The sequence below is a fragment of the Urocampus carinirostris genome, chromosome 18 (assembly GCF_059441175.1).
Source record: "Urocampus carinirostris isolate Australia breed hairy pipefish chromosome 18, RoL_Ucar_1.0, whole genome shotgun sequence".
NCBI lineage: Eukaryota > Metazoa > Chordata > Actinopteri > Syngnathiformes > Syngnathidae > Urocampus > Urocampus carinirostris.
The window spans coordinates 1593320-1620305 of NC_142366.1; the positions used below are offsets into that span (position 1 = coordinate 1593320).

Below are 26986 nucleotides of genomic sequence, written 5' to 3' on the forward strand. Positions count from 1 at the left end.
AAAAGCCTGCAAGATTGTAAAGTACAGTAATCCTTTGGTTATCGGGTTAGTGGGGACCGAGACCACCCACGAAAACTGAAAATACGCGCCCGTTTCAAAAATGCTTAAAAAAAACGTATACAGGTATACAGTATACCTCCCCGCCATTAAACCAAAGTGATCGCTGGCATGATGGCAAGGAGTTATTGGGTGACTCATCCAGAAATCTTCACACTGGAACCTAATGTACCAAAACATGACCCACAAGTGTAGCCATGTCTTACATAATCAATTTACCGTATTTTCCGCACTATAAGGCGCACCTAAAAGCCTTTATTTTTTTCAAAAGCTGACCATGCGCCTTATAATACAGTGCGCTTTATTTATGGATCAATTTTAAAGTTGCAAAGTTTTCCAACTAACTAGCAGCCGCCGACTAGATTTTCCCCCGTACGCCAAGTAGTACGCGGTGGATGCTGGGATTTATTTACCGGCGTTTCATTGGCTAACCAATGTGTCAATCATCATTTGAGTCGATCACTATTGACTAAAGTTATTCGGAGGTCGAGAGGGGGATCCTTTTTATCATTTACTGGCTGCCATTGGATTAAACGGCAAACAAAGCCTGCAAGTGGCCGAAAAAGATGTGTCAATCATCAGTTGAATCGATCACTATTGGCTAAAGTTATTCGGAGGTCAAGGGGCGGATCCTTTTTATCATTTACAGGCTGCCATTGGCTTAAACGGCGAAACAAAGTCTGCAATTGGCCGAAAAAGATGAATGCGTATAGCATGTGGCTGACGACATAGAGAAAGCATTTTTTTTCTATTCTGTATTTGTAAATATTGTATTCTCCTGGATTTACTACCCTCACAGATATAAGAAGACATTGCCTGCACATTATTATGAACACAACGACTTCGCTGAGCTATTCCGAGTTTTATATTGGCCCTGTATCTTGTTTCAGACTGAACTCGATGTTTCTGTGATAAGCGGTGCAGATAATGGATGGAATGGAGTGTCTATTTTTAAATTAAACTCAATTCCAAGTGTTTATTGTCATATGCACAGTAAAGTTGCGAGCGAAAAAGAAAATAGATATTAAGGAATGGTTGTCATTTCTTGAATCCCAAGACTTTAACCTTCCGAATGATGGAACGATGCATTTGAGTGACATCTTACGGACACCGGATCTGCACGTGTTCTCGACACGTATTTGCTTCTTTGCAAGCTTTGGGAATGTTAAGGGGGTAATAAGTTGGACTGAACTATCTGACTGTTTTGTCCACGTTCCCTTTGTAGCGCCTTATAATCCGGTGCGTCTTATGTATGTCAAAAATAGGACCAAAAACTATTTTTTCGGGGTGCGCCCTATAACTCGGTGCGCCTTATAGTGCGGAAAATACGGTACACGGAATAGGACTGTGGCGAAACCACTACGAACCATTCAGTATGATTGTATTAACCGCTCTTAACCACATGTAGCCATCGCAGCTTATTTCGCTTGTTAACACTATCGGTTACATATTAAAAACAAAAACAGTGAAAATGTGATATTTGATGAGTGTTTGTGAAGCGTTTTGGGAAACAGTTAAAAAAATGGTTTGTGTTAATTTTAATGAAAGTGAAAGAGATACCTTCTGACAATAACAACATACTTTAGCTAGCGGCATCGAACGGCTTTTACATCAAATACACGAAACCACACACAATTAGCCGTGTTTAGGTAGTACAAACAACCGCTCGCTTTTGGTATAATAAAGTCAAACCTGAGATGAAATGTGACAGAAGAGAATATACTTTCATCGCGTCGCCGAGTTCCTCCATGATAAACAGCACCACATATGAAGGGGGTGAGGGGGAGGAGTTGAAGGAGGGGGGTGAGCGAAACGGTAACTCACCATGACTAAGCACTGTGTCAGGGCCTCCACCTCCCTCTTCACAATAAGAGTGTCCACACCGTGTCCTCAGTTGAGCTCAAGTCAATAAATGCTTTTATTGAGAAGGTAAGGTATATTTTTTAGACCCGCGAATCTCTGAACCCGCAAAAGTGGAACCACGAACGGGAGAATGGCACGTTGACTCCTCCGCGAATGCCCTCAGAAAGCTCGTAACCTCCCTCTGCCTGAGAGCTGCCCAGGTCAAAATTTACGGTCTCCCGAAAACTTTGGCACAAAGCTCAAAGAGTCCAACAGACAAACCCAAATTCAAACTTCCATATTCCTTTATTCCCTCTCATGACCTCAGACGACTGAGGTCATCACTCAAACACCCCATTTCCCACCATACACCGAAAATCATCAAACAATTAAAAAATTAGCAGAAAACTAATAATCAATAAAAATAATTCATTCTATTATAAAATCATTAGTAAATTTCATTCCATTATAAAATAATAATAAATAGCGGCAAACACAGCAATAGAAGTTAGTACTGATGCAATCAAGCCTTTATATTTACTGAAGACATTCAACCAGTCAGAATACCAACTGGTGTCCACACCTGAATGTTCCCTCATTTAGTTACTCAGCGTGCGCAGACCCTCCAATGCCCTGGTTAGTCGGCCATCTGGAGATGTATTGTTGGGGATCTGAGTGGAACACTGGTCTCCAAAAACGCCGCGAACACCTCCCCTTTCAGCTAATACCATATCTAACCCCATCCGGTTTTGAAATGCCATCAGAGACGTGGCCGCCAATTGTTCATGCACCGCCTGGAGTGCCGAGGTGGTGAAATTAGCCAATCGTTGGATATTGTAATGCACATAACTGATTCTATCCACATTTTTGTTCACGGTCACATACATGAAAATGCTCTCCCATCCTGCTGTAACTTGGTCCAATAATTTGTATTCATCTGGGACCCCTCTTTGGTACTCCAATTGCATCAATGTATGTAGGGTCCCCTGCACTTAACCATTCCTGCATGTCCCTCTTCCTTCTCATGAGGAAGGGAATTCTTCCCCATTGTCCAACGTTTCCCCAATTCATTTTGGCCAGGTCCTATGCTGCCACACTAACTGGCATGATCAGCGTAACGAGGGCATTACCTGCGGCATTGGTGGGCAGCCTATCATACAAAACTCTCTCTCCACACCACAGCCAAACATCCGCACGAGCAAGAGGGGCTCCTGCTGGCAAAGACACATTTTCATTACACCATGACTCCTGGATGTTCCCAACCCTAGGGATGTTCCCAACCCATTCAACTTCAAGCCGGTGAAATTTTGCTTTGCAACTTGGGTGTCAAAAATAGGCTTTTCTTTTCCATTCCTGTCAGTGGAAAGGCAGAGTCCAATTGGCTGCACTCTCCTTAGAGAGTCTTATTATACAGGAAACCCAAGAGGCAAGTTTTGGATATAGTCTTTCCTGCCATGATTTTCAAAACTGGTCTTGCACATAAGCAAACCAAACAATTCTCATTTGTATTATGAGCTGCCTGGTCAGCATTGAGTAGCCAATTATTTGTAACCATAGAAATGCCTGTGTGAATCATAAACCAGTCATCCACTGTTGTCTCGAAAACCCCTCAACGCTTTTATTGGGATACTAAGCTTTGTGATTGTGTTTAGAGCCACTGTAACCCGCAACGAATTATTAGATGCCCACTTGACCATCCAAGGTTGATATCCCTTCTCATATTGGTCCCAGTAATCTTGTCCTGTTTGTCTTTTCACCCTCTGAATCGATGGGGATCTTACTGGCCAGTCTTGATATCGGGACTGATAATTGTCCAATTCATCAATCAAATCATTCCACTGATGTAAATTGTAACCCAAGTGTTCACCCATTTTGGTTGTTTACATATCAAATTTAACAGTAATTGTGTCTGTGTCAGCGTCTTACCACCATCTTGCTCTGCTCCATACCATACCGTTCCATTACATGAATGATACACCATCACTCGTTCGTCATTCACCCCTCACTCCTTTCATCCTGCAGAGTAAATTCAAATGCCAACATTGTCCACACAAAGTACAAACCAACTAGCAAAAAACGACTTAACTTACGCGTTTACAATTATATTGTTTGTTCGATCCCATTTGAAGGTTTTTAGTCCTATTCTTACCACCTTCCCTCTCTTGACCAGCCCGTCCGGGCGGTCAACCCCTAGGCTCATCATTAATAGGCACAAAATCAGGTGCCGGTGTTATGCCGAGAATTGCATCCCCGCCGAGAAGTGTATCCCCTGTCGCGGGAGCGCGCACACGTCACTCCTGTTGCTACAACCACTTTTACCTCGTTTTATCTCACTTTTACATCACTTTTCGGGTATGTAAGGGCGAACATATATCCCAGACCACTTCATCTTGCATTTGTTGGGAATGTAATTCAACTTAAACCATTTCTTCTTTGTATTTGTTGTGAACGTAATCGAACGGTAATGCACACCGTATATAAACCACTTTTGAGCAGGTAACGTGTTTATTTTGCCTTTTCCGACTCAAATCGCTCGTATTTAAACTGTTATGCACGCCACCATAAAGCTGATTATGCTGAAACGAAGTGTCAAACCAGGATAAGCGGTTTTGCTAATGAGATGAGAACTGTCAAACCATCAACAGATAAAAGGGAGACGAACGTGTTTGATTTCTTCTCATAGTCAAACAAAGACGTAACACGTCGATAATTGTATTTTGTGTTTGACTTGAATAAACAGATCATCGTGTGCCTAGTATTGTCACAGCAACGGTGTCATTTTTTTTCTAGTACAAATGATCCAACGTCAACCTAACAAATGTAAACAAAGCTGGTGGGAGGGACCAGCCTGGCTGCAAAAGTCGGGCTGCCGAGAAATGCACCCCATCTATCTCTGGCCATGAAGGTCACATGTCCATGGAATTTACCCTGATTACTCGTGGTGGGCCCATATCCTCACAGTGAAAAGCACGGCTCGCTAGGTGCAACTGAACCTGTTTTAAGGGGGGGGGGCGTTTTGCCTGCCGAGAAATGCACCCCCATCTATCTCTGGCTATGAAGGAAACAGGTCCATGAAATTTACCCTGATTACTTGTGGTGGGCCCATATCCTCACAGTGAAAAGCACAGCTCGCTAGATGCAACTGAACCTGTTTTAAGGGGGGTGCGTTTTGCCTGCCGAGAAATGCACCCCCATCTATCTCTGGCTATGAAGGTCACAGGTCCATGAAATTTACCCTGACTACTCGTGGTGGGCCCATATCCTCACAGTGAAAAGCACAGTTTGCTGGAAGCAACTGAACCTGTTTTAAGGGGGGGCGTTTTTGCCTGCCGGGAAATGCACCCCCCCATCTATATCTGGCCATGAAGGTCACAAGTCCATGAAATTCACCCTGATTACTCATGGTGGGCCCATGTCCTCACAGTGAAAAGCACAGCTTGCTGGATGCAACTGAACCTGTTTTAAGAGGGGGTGCGTTTTTTGTCGCACAAAACCCCTCAAGCAAGAATTATAATGTTGATTAATCAGGGAGGAATCATGTATATATTTAATAACCAAATGGTCAAATCATTTTTACTTAAATTATTTTATGAGATTAAAAGGGACATTTAATACGAGAAAAAAACATGTGATCGTCTTCGTTAAAAGACCGCAAATAGGCAAGGAAGAAATAAGCAGTGTGAGAATAGTAATGTTTATTTGAAGGAATAAACTAAGTAAACTCTTTTCTGAAGGAACCAAAACATAAATTCTTTGTCTGGTAAAAAAGAAAGAGGAGGAATTTAAGCCATTAGTGTATTACAAATTAACAAATGATGTAGGCTATGTTTTGATACTGCAATTAATGTACTTTAATTAGTGATACATTTATAAAAAAATAAAAGGCTGTCTGAAGTTTTATAACAACATTTTGAATCTCAAAATTAAAATAATCACGTACACAATGAGGACAACTTCAAAGTCATGAACAGTATTTAAATTAAATGTTGACCTGTGGGCCTGTCGTCATGAGATTTCGGATGTTCATGACATGTACCTAAATTGGGATTTTATAACGATGCCCTCTGACCATCAAGATGCTCATGTCAAAAAATGTCATATCAAATTGGTTATGTAATAACATGGATCTTGCTATCTTCATAGGTTGTGTATTCACTTTTAATTCCTAAAATACTAATCAAACTCTTTAGTTTGCAGAGAAGGTATTAAAAGGAGAAGATATCACCATCAAAACCACAAAAAGTGAAGTCAACAAGTTGAGACTAGATATAGCAACTTATCTACTTCAAGAATCAGGTTTAGTGTCTTTTTTACAATATCCAAAAATGAAACTGTCGCTATTATTCCAGGTCACTTTGTATGCTGAATGGTTTAAATCAGCGTGCTAGCTTTCTTACTCTTGACCCACAATTTTCTCCAATGTTATGTATTTTCTCCCTGCTGTCATGCACTTTCCGGAAAACTTTTTAACATGTTACCTAGTGTTTACTATGTTTGTGTACTGTAATGCTAAATGTAATTCACCCTGGTCATCCTGGAAGGGGATTACCATTTGTGAGGTCCCTTCTCAAGGTTTCACTTTTTCCTCACGCTGAGGTTTTGAGTTGTGCCTTGCCCGCATGTTGGTTTAAGATCATGTAATTGTGTCACTGTAATCCTGTGCAGTCCTTTCAGACATTTTTGTGATTAAGGGCGTCATAGATAAATATGAGTTGACTTGACTGTTATTTGTTGTGTTATGTGTCAGCAAAGTCACCACCTTATCGTGGTGGGGCACTTTGCGGGTCTCCATGACCCCTAGAGCTATGTCGGCGGGAGTCTCGTACTCCTGGTAGGGTTACCCAAGCCAAACAGGTCGAAGGGTAGAGTCCAGACTAAGAGTGATCCCAAAAGCTGGTGGCTGTTCGAGGACAGCCTGGATGTGCTTCAGTGTCCCCACGACCCTGCTGTTGACAAGCGGCGCACACAATGGATGAGTGAATGTCAAGTCAAGTCAAGTAATTTTTATTTGTATAGCCTTAAACACAAAGAGTCTCAAAGGGCTTCACAGATTATTACACTATATTACACAGAATATTTTTCAACCGACGAGAAGAGTAGTTTATTCATATGCTATGGAGTAGAAGTGAGTTTGAAGCTTAGATTTAAACATTTCCACTGAGGTTGCAGATCGGATCTCAGGGGGAAGAGCATTCCACAGCACCGGTGCCCGGATGGAGAACGGTCTCGAACCAGCAGAACACTTCTTTGCTCTTGGGATCACCAGAAGACCGGCACTCTCAGATCGTAGGCTTCGGACCGGGACATAGGGGCAAATCAGATCTGAAAGATAAGAGGGAGCAAGTCCATGTATGATTTTGTATAATACTAAGAGAACCTTGAAATCACATCTAAGGCTAACTGGGAGCCAATGCAGGTTAGCCAAAATCAGTGTTATGTGATCATACTTTTTTGTCCTAGTTAAAAGCCTCGCTGCGGCATTTTGTACCAGCTGAAGAGACTTGATTCTAGACTTCGGGAGACCAGAGAGTAGTGCATAACAGTAATCAAAATGGGATGTTTACTCTAGGTTAAATGACCATGCAGATATTATCTTAGCAATTATATTCTGAAATTTCCCATGGTCTTCCTCAAGATTGATTAATCTACAATTCTTGAATTTTCCATGATCCCTCTCAGGATCGAGTAATCTGCTCCTCATCGTCTTTTGAAAATGCTCTCTCTATAGACGAATTGTTTTTCTTAATTCACCCAAACTATACATATCAACATTTAACACGCTCAAATTCAAATTTTTAACTATCACACAGCCTAATCATCAAAAATTTAAAACTAAATAAAATAATAAATGCCCAATTGAACTTAACGTGAAAAACTTTTTAATTTTGATTTCCCCTCATTCTATTCAACTATCTTTCCTCATGAATTCAATCTAGAATGACACCTACTTATCAGTAATAAATTGCCTCATTGCCTCGCATTTCATTATCACTCTTGTGTGTTTATTTATTTATTTTTAATAAAGAAAGCACATCTCATTCAGTGTTTGGAACAGAACAGCCATGTCATTAATAATTTTCACTTGAAAGTTTTGGGTTATTTGAAATTATTCTGATCACTTAGTCTTTTTGCGTGCAAATTTTTTTTGTTTTCCACATATTAACATTTTAATAACAATTTAATATCATTCCTCTTCTCCTTAATTTAGTGTCCACTTACTTCCTGTGCCCTCATTTCCACCTCTACACTTCCTTGTTGCTCCCCCCTCAATTTTTTTCTCTCATTATTCCCAGCCTGTTCGATGTCTCGGGTATCATGTGTGAATCCTCCCCTTCTACATCTTAAACCATTCTTCGACCCAGCGTAATTACCGGAGCAATGAGTGGCATACTGTCAGGAATCCGGCATCCTCGGATATATGCCTCCCAAACATTCCGTTTTTTTACTTAATTATTTTAACTTTAATACTCCCTTTTTCTTCCTCTTCCACTCTTATCACTGTCCTCCCTTTTAATTAATCACTGCCAAGGCCGTCGCTATGACCTCCAACTGGTGAATGCCTCGTCTTTTTTTTTTTTCTTCTATTTTTTTCACTTCTTTCTTAAGTTTTTTTACGTAGTCCCCATCCGCCTTGACTATAATCCTCCTTCATTTCTCGGAGATCTGCCAAAATTTTACTTTTCTTTTCCTTCTTAATTTACTTACTCTTGATCCCGCAAATTAACTGCGTTTCTAACTTTGCATGATGACCATTAATATCAGACCATACGTCCGTGGATTGGAGGATATCCACCCGTGCGTGTTCTAACAACTTTTTACGCAGAGTAATTTTATTTTATTATTTTTTGACACTCACACAGGTTCCACAAAGGTACGTAAATCCCAGAATTTAACCCGTATCATAACCACTAATAGTTCCAAACTATTCTAGTAGGTGAATCCCAGATTTTAAACCCTACTAATGTCCACACTGTTACTCTTACCCCGTTACGCCCTTCTTTCCTCTTTTGATTTAGTGTTGCCAATGTGCAGAATTTTGAAAAGGATTCTGCTTACCTTGTTTTCACTGTGGGGCGGTCAGACGTGTGGCTCCTTTATCAGGTCGTCACCTGGTGTGGACGAGGATCCCAGATCCTTGAAGTCCCTGACTTCTTGTGGTTGGTCCCAGACCTTTTGTAACTCTCTTGCAGTCATGTCGGGGGTCACCATAAATTGATAGATGGATACTTTATTCATCCCCGTATGGAAATTCATACTTCCAGCAGTATTCTTGTGTTGAAAATAAAATAATTATAAAATAAAAGGAATATAATACATAAATACCCAATGTAACGTGTTTATATAGAGTATTTAAAAAGTGCTACATAAAATACACATTGTAATAAAAATAGGGTAATATGCAATGTGGAGATGTGGTTTAATGTGGGCTTTTACTCCCCTGGGTGGAGTTATAGAGCCTCATGGCATGAGAAAGAAATCATCTCAGTCTGTCCGTGGAAAGAGACTGTGACAGCAGTCTGTCGCTAAAGCTGCTCTTCCGTTTGGAGATGATGCAGTGTAATGGATGTGATGAATTGTCCATGATTGACCGCAGCTTTTTTAGTGCCCGTCTCTCAGCTACTGTTGTCAGGCTGTCCAGCTCTGTGCCCACAACAGAGCTCGCTTTCCTCATCATTTTAGTAAGACAAGAGGTATCCTTCTTCTTGGTGCTGACTCCCCAACACGCTGCCGCATAGAAGAGGGTGCTTGCCACAACAGTCTCATGAACATTTGCAGGGGCTTTTTGCAGATGTTGAAGGATTCCAGCCTTCTAAGGAAGTAGAGTCGGCTTTAACTTTTCCTGCATAGAGCTTCTGTGTTGGCAGTCCAGTCCAGTTTATTTTCCAGCTGCACACCCAGGTATTTGTAGGTCTGGACAAATTCTACTCATTCTCCTTTGATAGTTACAGGAACCGGGTGAGTTCTAGTTCTCCTGACGTCCACCACCATCTCCCTGATCTTGGTGGTGTTCAGGTGCAGGTGGTTAGCGTCGCTCCATTGGACAAAATCCTGAATCAATTTCCTGTACTCCTACTCCTGCCCACTTCTGATACATCCCACAATAGCAGTGTCATCAGCAAACTTCTGCACGTGGCAGGAATCGGAGTTGTACTGAAAGTCCGACGTATACAGGGTGAATGGGAACAGAGAGAGCACGGACCCCCGCGGCGAACCACAGTGTCCGATGTACAGCCCCCCTGTTTCACATACTGGGGTCTGCCTGTCAGGTAGTCCGTAATCAATGCTACAAGGTGTGAGCTTACTCCCATTTCTGTCAGTTTACTACTAAGTAGCAGAGGCTGTATGGTGTTGAAGGCACTGGAGAAGATCAAAAATGTAATCCACACAGCACCCATGCCCCTGTCCAGGTGAAAGAGGGATCAGTGTAGCATGTAGACCAGGGGTGTCAAACTAATTTTATCTCGGGGGCCACACGATAGAACAAACATTCTGTCTGGGGCCGGACTAGTAGATAAAAAAGAAACAAAAAGATGGATGAATAAAAGAGAAAGAGGGAGGGAAAAGGAGAGAGGGCGGGACAAAGAAAGAAAAAGAGAGAGCGAGAGAGCGTGAGAAACAAAAGAGATAAAAAGTCGTGAGAGGGGTAAAAGAAAGCGAAAGGAAGAATGAAATCCAAAGACAAATAGAAAGACGGAGAGAAAAGAGAAAAGAAAGCACGAAGGGTAGGAAAAGAGAAAGAGAAAAGAGAGAAAAGGAAAAAAGGAAGTTAGAGCAAAATAAGTTAAATAGAGAGAAAGACAAAGAGGAACAAAGGAAGAGAAAAAGAGACACAGAGAGTGAAAAAGACCGAGACGGAGGGTGGGGGAAAAGGGGTGGAAAAATAGAGAGAGAGAGAAATAAATACAAGTACAGTGTCTTTGTGAGAGTAACCTGGCTTTGGCAACATCAAGTTGACATATTTCAACCTGCAGCTTGTTTTTCTCTTGCGCTTCTCTGAGTGTTGTCTCGCGGGCCGGATTCAATCCCTTAGCGGGCCTGATCTGGCCCACGGGCCGCCTGTTAGACACCTGTGATGTAGACTATAGCATCCTCCACTTCTCCTGGTAGGCAAATTGCAGAAGGTCGACGGCGTGGTGGACCTGTGGCCTCAGGTGGTGCTGCAGCAACCGCTTCATGGTTTTTATCACATGTGATGTCAGAGCGACCGGCCTGAAGTTGTTGAGTTCCTCAGGTCTTGATTTCTTTGGGACTGGGATGATGCAGGATGTTTTCCACAGCTGGGGGACCCTCCCGTGTTCCAGGCTCAAGTTGAAGATGCGCTGTTGAGGGTCTCCCTGCTCCAGCGCATAGGCCTTCAGCAGTCGGGGGGGATACTCCATCTGGACCAGCTGCCCTGCTGATTCGCAGCTTCCTCAGCTCTCCACACACCTGGGCTGCAGTTATCTTGAGTGGGGGGATGTCCTCGTCCATGCTGGTGTCCAGGGGGGAGGGACAGCTGCAGTACTCTGGGGTGAGGACGAGTTGGGGTGTTTAAACCTGTTAAAAAAAGTTGTTTAAACGTTTGACCCTCCCCACATCTACGTCCACGGCCACACTCCGCTTGGTGCTGCAGGCAGTGATGGTTTTCATCCCTTCCCACACCTTCTTAATGCTGTTGTTCGGCAGCTTTTTCTCCAACTTCCTCCTGTACTGCTCCTTCGCTTCCCGGAGCTGGACTCTGAGCTCCCTCTGTACTCGTTCTATCTCCTGCTGATCACCATCTTTAAAGGCCCTCTTCTTTTGGTTCAGAAGGCACTTGTTGTCGCTCGTAATCCAGGGCTTGTTGTTGGCATAGCAGCGTCTAGTTCTTACAGGAACAACATTGTCCATACAGAAGTTAATGTAGTCAGTAGTGCAGTTTGCCACCTCCTCATTTCCCCACTGCTGAACCCTAGCAGGACATCCCAGTCTGTACATCAAAAGCAGTCTCTCAGAGCCTGCTCTGCCTCAGTAGACCATTTCCTGAATGAGCGTGTGGTTGTTGGTAGCTTCCTCACTTTTGGTTTGTAATGAGGTTTAAGCGGAATGAGGTTGTGGTCTCCTTTCCCGAGGGCAGCACTGTATGCATCCTTATTGTTTGCATACAGTAGGTCAATAGTCCTATTACCCCTGGTTTTGCAGACCACATACTGGAAAAAAGAGGGCCGTGTTTTATCTAGAGTCACGTGATTGAAGTCCCAAGAGATTAACATGACGGCCTCTGGGTGCTGTGTTTGTAGTTTGGCAATAGCGGAGTGGATGGCGTCACACGCTACTTCCGCATCAGCGCGCGGTGGAATGTAAACAATAACAGCAATGGCATGTCCAAACTATCTCGGCAAGTAATAGGTACGTGAACTTACAGCCAAAAGTTCGACATCACGGCAGCAGATAGAAATCTTTGTGTTTACATGCCCAGGGTTACACCACCTCCTGTTCTTGTTGATGGTGATTCCGCCTCCTCTGCGCTTCCCGCAGGCTTTTGTGTCTCTGTCTACTCTAACAGCGCAGAAACTGGGTAGCTTGACGTTAGCGTCCGGGATGCTAGACGTGAGCCACGTTTCCGTAGAGCAAAGCAAACTGCACTCTTAGTACGCTTTGATGTTTTTCATGAGCACAGCCAGTTCGTCGATCTTATTTGGTAGAGAGTTGATATTCCCCATGATTATGGACGGTCTTGAAGGCTTATATCACCACTTCGCCTTTACATTAGCACCGGCTCTGCAGCCACAATAGTGTACCCTCACCTCGTCAAGTAAATGGGGAATCACGCCGGCATGAGAATTCTTCAGGGCAAGGACTCGAATAAATGCATTTTTGTGCGTTAAAACCCATATCCATAGGATAGATAGTAATCCAAAGTGGACGCAAACACTGTAAATAACACGGGTGCTGCTGGAAAGGCTGCCACTTGCGAGCGCCTATGATCTATATAAGTGTTCCTCCCTAAAATAATGCAGGTATTTTTGGCTATGTTTAAAAATAGTCTACGTGCCGAGGGACTTCAGAAATGTATGCTGCGTCGCATCCTTTCATTCACCCTCACTATTTTCCCTAGTCACTCGGTTTGCGCATGCACGGGTAAGTTTAATGTGTCCCGATACTCTCAAGACCAAGGGAGAAGTGCCCTTCAACCCATAAAATAACCCCTACAGATGGAAGGAGGTCAGGAGCTGACCTGGAACGAAGTGACATCCCAGACGATTTTACAAATTCTCAACATCAAAAAACATGGCTGGAAAGGAACCGCACAAATGTACTGACGAAACAACAAGTATCACATAGTCAACTGTATTCTCTGTCAACACATATTAAATAAACTAATTACTTTCTAAAACGTCCAAATGTGGAGACAATTCTAAAGCATACGTGATGCTGGTCAGTAGTAGACCTTTTCAGCCATAAGATAACATGTCAGGTTTGTGTATCTATTTACTATTAAATATTTATCTAAAACACATTCTATAGTTTCCTGTCTCACATCACGTTGCATTTGCCTATTAGTGAGCAACTTGTGTCTGATCTGGTCATGTGGGCTAATGTTTCAGGGACGGTGGAGCAAACCAAAGCCCTGATCAAATTCAGGGCAGAAAATGATGAGCAGTTCACAAAGAAAAATTTCTCCACAAAACAACTGTAGGAGTGAGTAGCCTAACTTGCATTTTTGCAATCACATTGTGATAATGCATTAACCTGCTTTAATGTCTTAGGACAGCTGTCAAAGCGATCGGCCTGGAGGGGAGAATCAAAGGACAACAGGCAGCAAAAACATGGTAAAACTTAAAAATGAAATACAGGGTAATGCAAAATTCAATTTGATCTACATCATATTAACCCGTTAGCTGTCGTTATGTAAATCCTGTCTCAAAGACATACAGAATATATTACAGTGTCATCAATCTAAAAATGCCCAAAATTGGATCAAGCACTTGTAACAGTGAATAGACAGGTATGATGCTGTCTGCATTATTATTATTATTATTATTATTATGTGACCATGCATGCGGTGCAGGAAGAGAGGAGCAGGAACTGAACCCACCAGTAACGTTTTCTCTATGTACAGCACCCTATACACAATGGTTTAGGTACAATACACCAGCATTAAGAATTTATTCTTGTATTTTCCACCCAACCTAAAGGCCAATGTAGAACGTCCCGTCGAAGAGTTGGCCACCATCACAGCTACCACACCATCCACATCTTACACTCTGGCACCAAACCCCAAATCACCCAGGAAACAGAAGGAAACGTGATGTACTCCTTGACTTTTTGAAAGAGGAGTCTGCCGAAGTGCAGAAAAGGCACGGGGAAACTGAGGCCAAAACTGAGCGGTTCCTGATCCTTTATGACAAGCTTGTGGACAATTTGCCAGAGCAGTGACATCCCTGCAATGTTTCCCTTTGTTTTGTAAAGGGAAATTATTTTATTTTATTATTAATTCAATAAAGTTCCAGTTTGTTTTCCAGTTTTGTGGAAACATCGGTATATTTTTGTTACAATTCTTATTTTATTCATTTACTCTTATGTATTTCTGACAAATGTGAGTTTGTTTTTCTGAAAACAAATTATTACGTAACCCATTCACGAACAGTACGTCACATCATTATGAAATAAACAACCAAGGTGTTATCCAAAATAAAGACGTTTATTGAATTGTAGTTACACTTAGAGAAACAATATACCAAATAAACAAGATGCACAAGTCAAGTATGTACATTAATTTGTGTAGACCCCAGGACAAATAGTGAATGCTGCACTAAGAACTAATAGTGATCCAAAAAAAAGTTCCCTGTAGGTTGTGGGGAGGCAGATCGGTGTCTTTAAACATGGGTATCCTCCATCACCCAACAGGAAGTACCCGCTTGTTGGATACCTTTGAGCAACATAGAAGAAGCTGCTCTTCAAAATCTTAATTTGACCTGGGACCAAGTAGGGCTTCATGCTATTGCCCCAGCTGTTTTCCAGGTAAGATGCCCATGCTACATATATTTTCAAGTATGTGTTTGAAAAAAAAAAAAAAAACAGGAGAGAATAAAAACTTCCTATTTCTGTGTGTTCCAATTTAGATTACTCAATGTTAGTGGCACCGAGTGACTATATTAATAAGAGACGAAATGTCTGAGTGTTACATTTCAAAAGAGACCATAACTGTTCATATTCTCCAAAGGGTAAAGAACAGCATTCATTCACTTTGGGCCCATATAGGATATAGGATTGGGATTTTACAAGACCAAAAAGAGATCCGCAGGTCCGAGAGCGTTCTCCATTCGGGCCCCAGTGCTGTGGAATGCTCTTCCCCTGAGATTCGATCTGCAACCTCAGTGGAAATGTTTAAATATAAGCTTAAAACACACTTCAATTCTTTGGCATATGAATAACCTATATTTCATGTTGTCGCTACTGTATTATTTGCCCTCATGTAGGTTTTAGATCAGGGAATGGTGTCATAATAGTCTGTGGTTTAACCCTGTCTGTGGTCTGTGCAGCCCTTTGAGACTTTTTGTGATTAGGGGTTACAACAAATAAACATGACTTGACTTGGGGGTTGGAATGTCTTGGAAATACCAAATCTGGGTCACAGCACCCCATATGTAACCCTTTTTGCCAGCACCGGCCACCTGCACTCCTTAAAGTTCTGCATTTGTTCTTGGTTGATGTTGGTAGTGCAGAGGAAACCGGCACAGACGTTCACCTTTACTTACCTTTTCAAACAAAGATAAAAAAAACTCACTGCATTCTTGACAATATAATCAACAAACAATAAAATACCTAGCGTTCCAAACTTAATTATCGCCACAAAACATGTAAAAATGTCTTAACAGCTTACTTGCTAACTATAAAAAGTTTAAATTTGTTGAAAGTTCACTGGGGAGTGAAACAATAAGTGTTATTATAATGAAGTACAATACTAGATTTTTAAAGATGTTAATTCATTTTGTCCAGAATATTCAATTATTATTATTGGTAATAGTGTACAGCAGGAGTCCCCAAACTTTTCCCTGTGAGGGCCACATAACTTTTCCCTTCTCTGATGAGGGGCCAGGGTCAGTTTGTAACAGAAAAAGTGTGATGATTGCAGGAGTGGTTAAAAGGCAAAATTTATCGTTTTCCAGAAAGCCACAATCAAATAACCCTTTCTGGATTCTTCACATAACAAAAGTCAGAAAATAAATAACACTATTAATGAAATAAATAATAACCAAATAAAACCTCTCTAGGCTCTTCACAAAAAAAAAACAGGAAATAAATAACACTATTTATGAAATAAATAATAACCAAATAACCCTTTCTGGGTTCTTAACAGAAAAAAAGTCCATGGAACTCAACTTTCTGTTGTGCCGTGCACACTCTTAACAGGTCCAAGTTCAGCTTAGTTGTCTTGCAGAATCTCTTATTTAAATGACTCATATGAGCAGTCTCTCATAGTTCTTGTGTTCCTTCCTTATAATCCTTTAGTAGGTTTCAGTAGGCTTGTAGACATCGTTGTTTGCAGCTCGCTCTCTCTTTCTCATCAACTTCCCTGTGAAAACCACCAAGCAAGCAGGCTGAGAAACTGAACAAAGTGATACAGGACCTACACAGCACAATCAGTACCACTACCAGTATGGTTGTGGAGATGGATTTTACCCCAATAGATTTTATTATGATTATATTTGTTTATACTCAGAATGACTCATTCAAGTCAGAAAAGTGAGCTTAATATGGAAGTTTGAATTTGGGTTTGTCTGTTGGACTCTTTGTGCTTTGTGCCAAAGTTTACAGGAGACCGTAAATTTTGACCTGGGGCAGCTATCAGGCAGAGGGAGGTTACAAGCTGTCTGAGGGCCTTCGCGGAAGAGTCAACGTGCCCTTCTCCCGGGAACAGGAGACCTTAAATATTGACGAGCTGTCTGGGGGCCGACCGGGACCAGGCGGAGTCGACGCGCCATTCTTCCGGGAATAGGGACCAATGAGAGCCAGCGATGGGGCGGAGGAGATGCTTTGCTGAGCAACTCGGAAGAAGAAGAAGAGTCGGTTTTTGGAAGGAGAAGCGTGCAGGGATGTAGTGTTTTGTGTGTTAGAAATAAATCCACCCGTGAGTGAAAACGCCGGCTTCTGAGAACTTTCTATGCAGAAAAGAGCGCGCAAATTGTTTGGATGATTGGTGATTGGGAAAGGTCACAAATTGGAGTCAGATGATTAATTTAAGTTTGTGTTGATTTAACAAGAAATTCCAACACTTTGTATGTTCATCAGTGTGAACTGTGGGCCTGCATCTGATGGTGAGAAGTTGAATGTCGGGTCCCATTCTAGTCACTGCCAGTCTCAAACACTGATGCACATTGAAGTTTTCAACAGTTTCGTGCATGAATAGGTTTGCTCGCAGATATACGTGCTGCCAAAAAGTGTTGCATGTTTTCTGATGTTCGGGAACCTGTCGTTTGGGAGGGCGGCATAGAAGTCAATGAGACTGTTGGGCTTGAATGCGTCTTTCAGAACATCACAGTTCTGTAACTCGGCCAACTTAAACTGATAAGAACGCTGGGCTTCATCAATTTCGGCAACAAATGGGTTCTGGAAAAGACGGATTTCTTTTGCATAAACATGTAGTGCACAGAATCGCACACCGAACTCCGCCTTCAGCTTCCACACACTTTTCAGCTGGAAACGGGACCAAAAGCAGCTCTAGTTTCACCTCAAATGCACACTCGTTAAATCAATTGAGGTTCCTTTTAACATCTCATCTCATCTCATCTCATCATCCGTACCGCTTATCCTCATTAGGGTCACGGGGGGGGGCTTCAAAATAACATTGCCATCAATTGGTACTTTTCAAGAATCATTTAACAAAAACCCCATAACTCTACCTTCCAAAACAACTCACTTTGTGTTATGTGTAACCAAATATACATATTAACATCACAGGACACCCTTAACCCAGTCCCGCATAACGTAGCATACCTCACTCTGTTGCTTATGCTAACGGACGACTCACTCGTACTATTTTACTTTTTGTAAACTACAGACATCACAAACACCCTTTACAAATATATTTTCACATATTATCCTCCTCACAGTAAGTGTTACCAGTATAAACATCTCACCTGCAAAATACATGGTAAATGTTAAGTCTCACACAACACCATTTACTTGTTGACATTAAGAGTGATTTATTAAATCACGTGAGGTCCCGTGAGACTTGCCCCAAACACCCTTCTCTGACCTGTGAGACTATATCATCTAGTAGTGATATAATGGTACTTCACTTTTTCTGCTTTACAAAACAACACCAAAATCTCAAAATATAACATTTTAACTTGTCAACAACCCTTGTTGCGCCGTATTAAATAGTTAATAATGAAAAATAGTTCATAACTAAGAAACATTTTATTGCAAAAGTCCAACTTTATTATCAAATACAAATACACATATATGAAAAAAAAAATCAAAATGCTTTCTGGTATTGTTCAGGGGGCCGGACCAAATGGGGAGGCGGGCCGTATCCGGCCCTCAGGCCGTAGTTTGGTGACCACTGGTGTATAGTATACTGTATATTTCTTTCTTTCATTTTGTCGGACTGCCCTCACTGCAACATCAAGTTTTCTTTGGGTTGACCGAGTGTGTCTGTGGGAGGGCACTATCCACGCTTGACTCCCCTGGTAATGCCCCCATTATATAATGTCTCCGCCCCCTCTTCGTCAGCGCAAAATGGCGGAGTTGCAAAAGAGAGAAACTTACCTCGGTTTTGATTTCAGCACTCAACAAGTAAGTAAAACTAATTTATGCTCGTATTTACGACCTAATAATATTTTTTACACATTTCATAACGTTTATGACTGTTCGTTTTCTTTTTGTCCAAAGTAACTTAAGTTTTTCTCAGAAAGAAAGCCAATTTTGTTTAACTGAGGACTTGTTTGTGAAGTTAAAGGTGGTGGCCATAGATCACAAGCTGAATGTCCTCCATCAGAGCCAAGTGCACTTTGACTCTCAGCTGCCTGAGTTCAGGTACACACAAATTAAGCTCGGTTAGTTTAGTAATGTTGCAAAAGTGGGTAGAATAGCCCAAAAACTACTCAAGTAAAAGTACTGTTACTTCAGAATAATATTACTGAAGTTGAAGTCAAAAGTAGCCATACAAAATTACTTGTGCTGAAGTAAATAAAGTATTTGGTGAAAAAAAACTATTCGAGTAACTGTCACAACGTCTTATTTGTTGATTTTTTTTTTCAACAAGGGTGCTTAAATTTATGCACCTGCCTTCTTTTGTTCAAGTAATTTTTGCACACTTTTCGTAATTCCAATGAACTTCATTTCACTTCTCAGATATCACTGTGTTTGTCTGGTATATATTAAACTGAAATTGCTGATTCGAACAACCAATGATTTATAAAGGAAAATCTTGAAAATGATCAGAGATGCCCAAACTTTTGCATATGACTTTATATATATATATATATATATATATATATATATATAAAAAGGCCGCACGGTGGAGCAGTGGTTAGCGCGTGTGCGGCACAGTTCTGAGGTTGTGGGAACCTCCTGCGTGGGTTCAAATCCAGCTCCCGGCTTTACTGTGCGGAGTTTGTATGTTCTCCTTGTGCTTGCCTGGGTTTCCTCTGGGCACTCCGGTTTCCTCCCACCTTCCACAGACATACATTTCAGGTGAATTGGGCGGTCCAAATTGTCCCTAGGTGTGACTGAGCGAGTGAGTTGTCTGTCCCCGTGTGCCCTGCGATTGGCTGGCAACCAGTTCAGGGTGTCCCCTGCCCACTGCCCGATGATTGCTGCTCCAGCACCCCCGCGACCCTACTGAGGATAAGCGGTGCAGCTGATGAGATGAGATGATATACAGTATATATCCATTATCTGCACCACTTATCCTCAGAACGGTTGCCGGAGTTCTGGAGCCTTTCTCAGCTGTCTTCGGGCAGTGGGCAGGGGACACCCTGAACTGGTTGCCAGCAAGTCGCAATGTACACGGACACAAGCAACTCACTCGCTCATTCACACCTAGGGTCAATTTTGACCGGCCAATCAACCTGACATGCATGTTTTTGGGATGTGTGAGGAAACCGCAGTGCTTTGGGGAAACCCACGCAAGCACGGGGAGAACATGCAAATTCCAGACAGGAAGGCTGGTATATGGATTTGATCCAATGACCTCAGAACTGTACTGCAGATACACTAACCACTCATCCGCCGTGCTGCGACATGCATACATATTCATTCATTCATTATCTGCACCACTTATCCTCAGTCGGGTCGAGGGGGTGCTGGAGCCCATCCCCGCTGTCTTCAGGCAGTGGGCAGGGGACACCCTGAACTGGTTGCCAGCCAGTCACAGGGCACACAGAGACACACAACTCACTCGCTCATTCACACCTAGGGACAATTTGGACCAGCCAATTAACTTGACATGTATGTTTTTGGAACGTGGAAGGAAACCGGGGTGCCCGGAGCAAACCTACGCAAGCACGGGGAGAACATGCAAACTCAACACAGGATGGTTCAATCTTATGACCTCAGAACTGTGCTGCACACGCGCTTACCACTGCACTGACGTGCTGCCCATATAAACATACAATGCCTTGCAAAACTATTTGGCCCCTTTAACTTTGTGACCTTTTGCCACATATCAGACTTCAAACATCAAGATATAAAACTGTAATTTCTTGTGAAGAATCAACAATAAGTGTGACACAATCGTGAAGTAGAACACACTTTATTGGATATTTTAACCTTTTTAACAAATAAACAAAAAAGTGGGTTTCATAATAACCCTTAAAAAAATTATTTTTCTCCATTTTTATTTTTTTGTGCTTTTTTTCCCCGTACTTTTCTTTGTATTAATGTTTTCCTTTTTTTGCCTCTTTTTTGAATTTCTTCCCTATCTTTAGTTCCTTTTTTTAAAAAAAATCTTTTTTGGATTTCTTAGAGAAAGGCTGGGTAAGAATTATAAGAAAAAGGGTGCTTTTTGCTCACTTTCAGTGTCCGTATATTGTCGTCTTCCTTACACTCATTTTTGGTTGCGTTACACATTACAGCAACATCGAGTGGACAAAAATAAACCACTGTCCCTTTAAGAACAGTGGAATGTCTTTAATAGCGCTGTTTTTCTGGAAAACCCAATTTAGCCCAACCTCACCCAGATCTTAGCTTCAGCAGCCTCAAACTCAATTAAGTTTGATATCCCTGTAAATTCATCCTAAATTACTGGGGAAAACTATGTTGGTCTGAAATTTTGAGTATCACATTTTACAATAAAAATTGCATCACTTGTGGCTTTCATTGAAATTACGTTACGTCTTTTTGCTTTTCGGACATATTAAAGGCTCTTTGTTTGATATATTGTTGTATTTTGTACCTACAGTCAAATTATTTATGTATTTAAATGAATACCCAAATGGATAAACAATTAAAATGATTTAATTAAACAATAAAGGGATAAATACTTTAAAATAAGTTCCCTACAAATTTAAAATAGTTCCCCTAATACATAAATAATTCTAACACTAAAACTAACATAAATAATGTTCTTTAGCAGAGACAGACGCATATTTCATAAATGTAGCCTAATGTAGTGGAGTAAGAGTAAACTTTCTTCTTCACAAATATACTCAAGTCAAAGTAAGTATAATGTTTTTAAAAAAAGGGCCTAAAGTTGAAAATGTACTTAAGTAAAAGTAAATCTAACACACACTTCTACCTTTTGGGGCTAATTTGCGTAGAAACAATTTATTTTAACGTCCTTAATTAGTATATATATATATATATATATATATATATATATATGTATGTATATATATATGTATGTATATATGTATGTTCTAATGTGCAGAACAGAAGGGGGCGTCCATATAGGTGAAGACGGTCTGACAGTGACTTCACCAGTCCTGATGTGGGTCAAGGTAAGAGCACCGAAGGATGGCCGATACTGCGAATTTTGTTATCCATCCGAATCAAGTAAATACATGGTAGTGTCAATCAATACTGATCTAATACTAATATTTTTTGAATGAAAATGTCATGATCAGTAAATACTGTATTTTTCAGGACTATTGGTCAAAGTTGTGTTCATAATTTGGCCGGGGGTACGACTTATACTCCGGTGAGACTTATTTGTTTAATTATTGACACATTATACCATTGAGTTTTTCATTTTTAATAACCGGTACTGTATTAAAATTCACATGTTAGGTTCACCCAAAACCACAGGAGGGGACTCTTGGTCTGTGTTGATAACATCAACTTTGCCCTGTTGTGGGTGGACATTTTTTGAACTGGAAGTAGTAAGCGGCTTTTTAAATATACATACACCTATCTATATACACATCCATCCATTATCTGCACCGCTTATCCTCATTAGGGTCGCGGGGGTGCTGGAGCCCATCCGGGCAGTGGGCAGGGGACACTCTGAACTGGTCACTAGCCAGTCGCAGGGCACACAGGGACAGACGATTCGCTCGCTCATTCACACCTAGGGACAATTTTGAATTAAAAAAAAAAAATACATATATATATATATATATATATATATATAGGGGCAGCACGGCGGCGCAGTGGTTAGCGCGTGTGCAGCACAGTTCTAAGGTCTCGGCAACCTCCTGTGTGGGTTCAAATCAAGCTACTGGACTTACTGTGCGGAGTTTGTATGTTCTCCCCGTGCTTGCGTGGGTTTCCTCCAGGCACTCCGGTTTCCTCCCACATTCCAAAGACATGCATTTCAGGTGGATTGGCTTGTCCAAATTGTCCCTAGGTGTGAATGAGCGAGCGGGTTGTCTGTCCCTGTGTGCCCTGCGATTGGCTGGCAACCAGTTCAGGGTGTCCCTTGCCCACTGCCCGATGATTGCTGGGATGGGCTCCAGCACCCCCGCGACCCTACTGAGGATAAGCAGTGCAGCTAATGAGATGAGAGATGAGACACTATATATATATATATATATATAATGTGTGTGTGTATACTGTATTTTCCGCACTATAGGGTGCACCGGGTTATAGGGCGCACCCCCAAAAAATAGTTTTTGGTCCTATATCTTCCATAGATAAGGCGCACCGGATAATAAGGCGCTACAATGGGAACGTCGACAAAACAGTCAGCTGATTCAGTCAAACTGATTTTACCCCCTTAACATTCCCAAAGCTTGCAAAGAAGCAAATAGGTGTCGTAGACACGTGCGGATGCGGTGTCCGTACGATGTCACTTAAATGCGTCATTTCAAATATCATTCGGAAGGTTAAAGTCTTGGAATTCAAGAAATGGCAACCATTCCTTATTTTCTTTTTCGCTCGCAACTTTACTGTGCATATGACAATAAACACTTGGAATTGACTTTAATTCACTCAACTCATCACAGCAACATCAAGATTGTTCTAAAACAAGATACCGGGAAAATATAAAGCCGCATAGCTCACCTAAGTTCTCACGTTCAATAATGATACGCAACCATGGTCTTCTTACAACCGTGAGTGTAGTAAATCCAGGAGAGTAAAATATCTTCAGATACAGACTAATGAAACATATTTCTTATGGCGTTGTTTAGCAAGCTTGCTATTCAGTCATCTTTTTCGGCCAATTGCTGGGTTTGTTTTGGCCCTCTAGCGTATCCGAGGCTCCGAATAACTTCAGCCAATAGCGATCGATGTAACTGATGATTGACACATCTTTTTCGGCCAATTGCAGGGTTTGTTTTGGCCCTCTAGCGTATCCGAGGCTCCGAATAACTTCAGCCAATAGCGATCGATTTAACGGATGATTGACACATCTTTTTCGGCCAACTGCAGGGTTTGTTTTGACCCTCTAGCGTATCCAAGGCTCCGAATAACTTCAGCCAATAGCGATCGGTTTAACGGATGATTGACACATCTTTTTCGGCCAATTGCAGGGTTTGTTTTGGCCCTCTAGCTAATCCGAGCCTCCGAATAACTTTATCCAATAGCGATCGATTCAAATGATGATTGACACATTGGTTAGCCAATGAAACTCCGGTATATAAATCCCAGCATACACCGCGGACTACTCCACGTTAGGGGGAATATCGAGTCGGCGGCTGTTGCATAAGTTGCGAGACCTTGCGAATTTAATAATGAGCCATAAATAAGGCGCACTGTATTATAAGGAGCATTTTGAAAATAATTTAGACTTTTAAGTGCGCCTTATAGTGCGGAAAATACGGTATATATATGTGTGTGTGTATATATATATATATATATATATATAAGGATCAGAATTTTCCGCGGATTTCCGCTGTTTTTGAACTCCAAAGGTCATTTCCGTAAATCGTCTAAATTCGATGAGAAAATATTTTGGGGGGGTGAGGTATGATACATGACTGTTTCATCACACAACGTGGTTTAGCTAACAAATAGATCGACTCCTACCATTGGTCGATAGGTTCGCTGATAACCAATCAGCGGAGCTTTTGTTCAGAGCATTGGCTTTCTCAAACATGGCGCTCCTTCCAGTCTTTTCAAACAGCGAAATGACTGTTTGAAAAAGTAAATATGAAAATACTAAGAAAAGAAGACGAGGCTTTTGTCTCCGAGATTGATAAAGGAATCAAGAATAAATTTAAGTGGTCATGGCTGGAGAAGACTGTCACAGTAAACGTTAAAATCGGCGCAAAGATCGAGGAAGTTACAGAAACTTTGAGCCAGTTCATCGCAAAGTGTGATGTTCCAGGGAAAGCAAAGTGTCTATACCAGGGGTGGCCAACCCGCGGCTCTCGAGCCGCATGCGGCTCTTGAACTAGTTTCATGCGGCTCTTTAGGAGCTGTTATAAACTGGTTTAATGAGGCTCTTTCGAAGCTGTAACATGACATGCATCAAGAATGTTTAGCCGGCACTGTAATTTGCCTTTCCTACAGCTAGATGGCACTCCGACAATGAATGCCTGTTTTAGTGACGTAAAACGAGCGACGAGAAAATATTTGTTTGACAAAATGTATTGTAGTCAATTTATGTAAAATTACCTCTTGAAATGGCAGGTAAAAAGGTACAGCCAAACTAAAATATGAAGAAGAACACTTGACGTTTTTGCCAGAATGGGAGAGTTTATATTATTTTATTGAACGTAATGGCAAGCCTATCTGCCTTATATGTGACGCGGCATTAGGACATTTCAAAGCTTCAAATCTTCGGCGTCAATTCACCTCACTCCACCCTAACATCGAACAGGAATTTCCAAAAGGGACTGAACTTAGTAAGAAAAAGTTGTTGACTACGAAAAGCAAATCAGAAAAACAGTTGCATTTCTTTCAAAAAAAAAAAAAATGAAACAGTCTGAGACCGTAACGCTTGCTTCGTATCAGTTAGCTTGGAACATAGCACGGGCTAAAAAGCTATACAACAAAAGAGAATTCATTAAAAATGCGTCATTGACGCCTTTGAAATCTTGGCTCCTGTAGACAACAAACTAAAAGAAAGCAAATCAGATGTTCAATGAAATGAAATGAAATGAAATGAAATGAAATGATCTGCATTTCTATAGCGCTTTTCAAGTCAATGACTTCCCAAAGCGCTTTACATTGTGCTTCACATTTCCCAATAGCGGCCGTGATCTGTGCAGCCATGTAAGGCGCTAACCTGCTTATTGGGGGTATTGGGGGTTCAGTGTCTTACCCAAGGACACTTCGGCATGTAACACGAACAAGCCGGGATTCGAACTGGAATCCCTTAATCCTAAAACGATCGCTCTATCTCCTGAGCTACTGTCTCGCCACAGTATGGAACGAAGAATATCCGATATTAATGCAGCTGTTGAATAACAGTTGCACACAAACTAACTGCAAGAGCTACGGATGGAGCGCCAGCCATCATCGGATCAATGAACGGGCTTGTGGGACTGTACAAAGCTGATCAAACATTTCCAGACTTTTGGGATTTCCACTGCATCATCCACAGGGAGCAACTCGTGTCTAAATCACTCAAATTTGACAACGTCATGAAACCTGTGATGGAAATCGTCAACTTCATCTGCACACATGCGCTTAGCCGGAGGATATTCAGGAATATCATCGCTGAACTGGACCAAGGACTTCCAGGTGACCTGCCGCTGCACTGCACTGTGAGGTGGCTGTCAAAAAGCCAGGTACTATCTCGCTTCTTTGAGCTTTTGGATCCAGTGAAACTGTTCATGGAAGAGAAGGACAAGGACTATCCCAAGCTCTCAGACCTCAAGTCGATAATGGATCTGGAACAGTGCTCACAATGTTAACTGTTGAAAATTATTGATATTATCATGTTGGTGTGGTTATTTTCATCAGATCTAGTCGAGTAGAGATTTGTGTATGCGTGCGTACATGATTAAAAGATGTTTATGTGTATAATGTGGCTTTTTAGTAACAAAGAAAAAAAATAATTAACTCGCCCCCGTTAACAACTATGATGTGGCTCTTTGTAGTAACACAGACGAAAAATCGGCTCTTAGTCGCTGAATGGTTGGCCACTCCTGGTCTATACTGTGTCGATCTGATCAATTATGGTACGCGAGGTTGTGTGGCACTGATCGATCATGCTAAAATGAACAAGCACAAAGCAAAAATAGCTTGCTGGCGATCAAATTATGCACTCGGATCCGCATTTAAAATCGGCAGTGAAACTAACAGTAACACCACCGGTTCAACATTATTGGCCGTTCCAAATCCTTCCACTTCAAATACTAGCAGCAGTCAACCACTGGTTCCCCTGTGAAACAGAAAATCCCAATCTGAGGTATTTAAAAATCTATTTATGAAATATTTATTATTTATTTATTATTTTTTTTTTTTTTTATTTATATATATATATATATATATATATATATATATATACAGGAGCCATTTTTTTATACAAATGCACGTATGAAAGAGAATCTCTCTCTCTCTCTCTCTCTCTCTCTCTCTCTCAAACGTGACATTCTGAATAATTCTGCGTTTGTTTAAGGTAAATTGTGCTTTACATCTTCACCAGTCATAACCCTGGATTCAGACAAATACTGTATTTGTTGAATATGAATTAAGCAGTTTAATGGGGTAGCCATTTTGCCACTTAGTAAACAAATACATCACGAGCCCCGGCAACTACCAATCGTTTAATATTTCCCAGTAT

General features: G+C 41.4%; 1 protein-coding gene and 1 long non-coding RNA gene across 8 annotated transcripts in view; both read left to right on the forward strand.

Moving 5' to 3' along the window:
- Positions 1 to 8493: 8493 nt before the first annotated feature.
- Positions 8494 to 13692, forward strand: LOC148347988 (uncharacterized). The gene is made up of 3 exons (XR_015847767.1): positions 8494 to 8770; positions 13467 to 13560; positions 13629 to 13692. It is a non-coding gene; the product is annotated as an uncharacterized LOC148347988 (long non-coding RNA).
- Positions 13693 to 18580: 4888 nt separating this feature from the next.
- xylb (xylulokinase homolog (H. influenzae)) overlaps positions 18581 to 26986 on the forward strand; it is a 70055-nt gene continuing 61649 nt past the window's right edge. For 3 of the 7 annotated variants that reach the window (XM_088322084.1, XM_088322085.1, XM_088322086.1), the window contains exons 1-3: positions 18581 to 18663; positions 18821 to 18903; positions 21740 to 21809. In XM_088322084.1, coding sequence (XP_088178210.1) covers positions 18607 to 18663; positions 18821 to 18903; positions 21740 to 21809 — 210 coding nt within the window. In that variant the 5' untranslated portion in view covers positions 18581 to 18606. Of the gene's footprint in view, positions 18664 to 18820; positions 18904 to 21739; positions 21810 to 21954; positions 22010 to 22098; positions 22191 to 26986 lie in introns of those variants that run through there. The other 4 variants (XM_088322088.1, XM_088322091.1, XM_088322087.1 and 1 more) reach the window with 4 other exon arrangements.